General features: G+C 52.1%; 1 protein-coding gene across 1 annotated transcript; it reads right to left on the reverse strand.

The window, feature by feature from the left end:
* Nucleotides 1–496: 496 nt before the first annotated feature.
* On the reverse strand, nt 497–4047 carry LOC118583059 (histo-blood group ABO system transferase 1-like). The gene is made up of 3 exons (XM_036186340.1): nt 4012–4047; nt 3378–3512; nt 497–1322 (listed from the first exon to the last, which is right to left on the reverse strand). The coding sequence occupies exons 1-3, from the start codon at nt 4044–4046 to the stop codon at nt 632–634; spliced, it is 861 nt and encodes a 286-aa protein (XP_036042233.1). The 5' UTR covers nt 4047; the 3' UTR covers nt 497–631.
* Between the last annotated feature and the right edge of the window lie 268 nt (nt 4048–4315).

Raw genomic sequence — 4315 nt, forward strand, 5'->3', positions numbered from 1 at the left:
AAAATAATGTAGTAGACCTAACACTCAGCAAGTTCTATCATGTGTCTCTATGAGACTCTGGACTGAGATCAAACTTCAGTGGCAACATGCTCAAATAGCATCCACGAGGTTCTGGGTCAATCCTAAGTACCACAAATGAAGAAAAAGAAAAAAATTAAAAACTTCCTATATCATCTAAAAATACATTTATTCCCAGTAAACAAAAATGAGCAGAGGCAATGGTCACAGGGTGCTCATCTGCCAGCTGGGCTGAACAGGAGCTAAGCACCTCTGTGGCCTGCAGGCTGTGACTCTCCCTGCCCTTCTGCCTATTCCTAAGGGCACTGGACATCTGTCAAGACAACAGCAGAGGAAGGGACAAGCTGAGTAAGGATGCTCAGGCCTTCAGGAAACTGCATGACAGAGTTTCCCCATGTCCTGAAGGCTCTGGCTACCATCTCACTGAATAGAAGGAGCATAGGGACACAGTGGGAGCTGGAGGTGGAGTGATCCAGGGGCTTAGTGTGTGATGAGCCAAGTGGTTGGTACCAGGGCTGCTGAAGGGTGATACCAATGTCTCTCAAATCCTTCCAGTTCCACACAGCCTGGAGTGCCCCTGGATATAGGTCTGGCCTCTCCAATAGGATTTGAGCTATAGATTCCTGATAGCCTGATGGTTCTTGGGCACAGCCACATATCTCAGCTTCTTCATGATGGAGGGCCAGCCCAGCAGCTGCTGGTCCCACATGTACTCTGGGGACAACACCTTTGTTGGCTTGTGGTATAGCAGGTACTTGTTCAGATGGCTCTCATCATGCCACACAGCTTCTATGCCATTGGCCTGGTCCTGCACCATAGCCTCATGGCAGGCCTTGGTGAGATGGTGCACCTCCGACACTGACCCCCCAAAGAAGGCTCCCATGTAGTAAAAGTCACCCTCATCCCGGGGGATGAAGGCCTGGGACTGTGGCCGGCGCTCATAGGTAAAGGCCTCTCGGCTGCTCCTGTAGAAGCCAGGATGCAGGGTACCAAAGAGTGCTGTGAGAATCTCCACACCCACGTGGTCACTGAACTTCATGTCCACATCTGCACACACCAGGTAATCCACCTCATGCAGAAAGCGTCGCTCTGAGAAGTGGCTGATCATCTCCATCCTGTGCATGGACACATCCTGCCAGCGGGTGTAGCTGCGCACAGTTAGCACCACCAGCTTTCGTCCTGCACCCAGGGGCACCTGTGGCACGTCAGCTGGACGGTCAGTGAAGACATAGTAGGTGACCTTGTGTCCCACCATGAAGTGCTGCTCTGCTGTCTCCAGGAAAAGCTTCAGGAACACCACATACCTGTGACGGAGGACAAAGGGGTATGGAGAGCCTTAGTGCAGCTAGGTCAAGACTTGCCAGGGCAGGTCCAGGCTACAGAATCCATGGCTACCTGGAGGCTTGAAGTGGTAGCATCCCCAATGTACAGCTGTCCTGACCAGTCTGCAGGCTGCACCTCACCTCACTCTCCTTTGCTGCAGAAGGGTGCAACATCAGCACCACATCTTAGCAAGGAACACTGAGGTAGAGCCCTGGAAGGTTTCAGCCAGGCAGCAGGGCTGACTCCAGACCTGGAGTTCCAGGCAGAATCCCTGCAGGTATCTCTTGTCTTGGCTGTCCCCTCAGCAGGCCACCTCTCCATGTGTCTGTCACCCTCCCCCAGTAATGTCAGCTCCATCCCAAGACATTCCACACCTCACACCCTTGCATTGTCCTGAGCAGAGCCTGTGCTCACAGGGCCCCACTTTCTAAACCCTGGTGGAACTGGATGGATCCTCATGGGCCTGGGACCTGCCCCCATCCTTGTGGCACTCTCCAGGGCCCTGTCTCAGGAAAGGGTCTCTATATTCCAGACCTTCCTCATCAGAAGCTTGTAGGTGCTGTGGACAAGGCACTGAATTACTCTCTCATATCCTTAAGTCATGTACTCCACCAGAGGAAGATTCAGTCTCACAGAGCAGGCAGGGACAGGGAGACAGGCACCCTAGAAAGAAGGGCAAGCCTAAACTAAACCCTCAGGTGCCAGGGCAAAAGACTTCTACCCCAGGTTCTATGTCCTCTCCCATACCAAGAAGTTTTCACCTGCTTCAGATGGCTGCTTCTCCCTTGATGACCCCCAAGGCCATGTGCTACCACCATGGGAACAGGGATGCCCATCACCTGGCAAGTGTGCCAAGCCCTCTCCACTTCAGGGCCAGAAACAGACAAGTAGATGTTTTCCCTGTGCAAAGGTGACAATGGGGCTCCCAGCTCGTTCCCTCAGAGGCCACCTTCCCACAGACAGAGCTGGCAGGGCTCTTGCTCATGTACCCAGCAGCACCCAGACAAGGCAGTGTTTGTGTCTTGTTACTGTGAAGCCCTTTGTCCACAGGAGCTCCAGGCATTCTCAAGGTGCCTAAGATCCCTCTAGCTGAGCCCCAAACCTCTCTCAAGCCTGATTGGTACAAAGGCCTCAGAGCTATCCCTGAATCTCACCCAGAGCTGCAGGGAAGAACAAAGCCCCTTCTCATATGCAGACAGCACAAATGGCATCTCAGCCCCCCACAGTCCCCCACAGCCTCCCATATTGTAATGCCACCCTGTCTTGCTTCCCACATGTTCCCACAGGGCAAGTTGCTTACCTGTTGCCTAAAGTCAGCCTGACCAGAGTCTCAGGGCTAATCCCTGCCCCCCAGGTTTAAGGTCTCATCCAAACCTTTCTGCCCACCTTGTCCTGCATGTGAGGACACATCAGTGGTCTCAGCTCTCTTGGCATCATACTCCTTGCCAGCCCTGAGGATGAGATCCACATCTCAGTTGTGTGCTGAGGGACACAAATGGCATCTGCCTGAGAGCACAGAGGTAGGGAGGCAGTTGGCCTTTGGCTCTGAAAGGAGGTAGGGTTGGGTACATTTATCTGTGAGCCCACCAGAGCTCTGGATGTTGGCAAAGTAAACAAACCCCATGCCGCTGCATCCTATATACAAGCATGAGCTTGCCTCAAGGTATGCTTGGCCTATTTGACCATTGTGTATGCACATATGTGCATATGTATGCATGCCTATTGTACATATTCATGTTTACTTGCCTGTGTACTGTGTGGAGCCTAGAAGTTGACTTTAGATGTCTTCTTGTGTTTTTCATCTTTTCTGTTCTTTCAACAGGGTCCCTTCTCTAACTCTGAAACTCACTGTTTGGCTAAGCTGTCCAGCAAGCCACCTCGATTCACCTGTTTCTCTCTTCTAACCACAGTGCTGGGATGACAGGGGCATGCCACCATGCCCAGCCTTCACATGGTGTTAAGGATCAAATTCAGGTCCTCATGCCCCTGAAGCAAGTGTTTTACCCACTAGCATCGCTCCAGCACCCACTGCTTACTTTCTGATGGCAAATACAGTCAGTCCAACTGTGGTGTTCTGTAGCCTGAACTGTTCATTCAGTATGGCGATGTTGAAGGTCCCCTCCCAGATGATGGGAGCCAGCCACGGGGTCAGGACAAGAACATCTTTCCTACTACATGGGGACAAAGCCACAGTCAACATGTGACCAAACATGCCTGCAGGAGCCCTTCTCAGATTCCACACCCTCAGCTTCCCCCAGGGCTGCCCACCCTCCCCAGTGAGGCCTGGCCAGTCAGCAGCAGCTCTCACTGAGTACCCCCACCTCACTCCACCAAACCATGAAAACAACTGAGTGTACTGCAGCCACCACATCTCTGAGAACTGATGACAGAGACAGGAAACAAGGATCAGAAGCCCAGATGGAAATGACAGACAGGAGATGCTCCGGGCTCCAGACCTGAGTCAGACAACTCAGACTCTGAAAGGGTTGTGAACTGAGGGCAAGGAGAATCATAATCAGGTCTTTGGTTTTTTCTGGGTTTTGTGTTTTCCAGTGCTAGAGACTGGCCCAAGCCTCAGATGTGCTGCTGAACTATCCCCACTGCAAGCAAATCATCCTTTACCATCTGTATGATTCCTGCACTACCCATGCACTGACTAAATCTACTCACCTGGGTGTTAGCACCTTTGGCTGGGCATAGGTCATCCTGCAAAAAGACAACACCAGAACTCAAGGTGACTGGAAGGACCCTGGAATGCATGTCACTGGCAGCTGTGCACCAGGCAAACAGACCTGCATGAGCAGTGGCAACCAAGCCACTGTGTATGTCCATGACCCTGGGAGTAGAGGATGGGCTGAAGCAGGAAGATCACAGTTTCACTTGACATAAGGTAGAGAGAGGAAATTGTAGTGGATAGCCATCCCAGCATTGGCCTGGAAGTTCCAACCCCCATTGAGGCTTTGGTAATGGTCAC

The sequence above is a fragment of the Onychomys torridus genome, chromosome 4 (assembly GCF_903995425.1).
Source record: "Onychomys torridus chromosome 4, mOncTor1.1, whole genome shotgun sequence".
Lineage (NCBI taxonomy): Eukaryota > Metazoa > Chordata > Mammalia > Rodentia > Cricetidae > Onychomys > Onychomys torridus.

Coding starts and splice junctions, on each gene's coding strand:
- LOC118583059 (XM_036186340.1), bottom strand. CDS start 4,046: ATGACCTATGCCCAGCCAAAGGTGCTAACACCCAG. Junction 3,513..4,011: donor CCAAAGGTGCTAACACCCAG/GTGAGTAGATTT, acceptor GTCCCCATGTAG/TAGGAAAGATGTTCTTGTCC. Junction 1,323..3,377: donor ACTGTATTTGCCATCAGAAA/GTAAGCAGTGGG, acceptor CCTCCGTCACAG/GTATGTGGTGTTCCTGAAGC.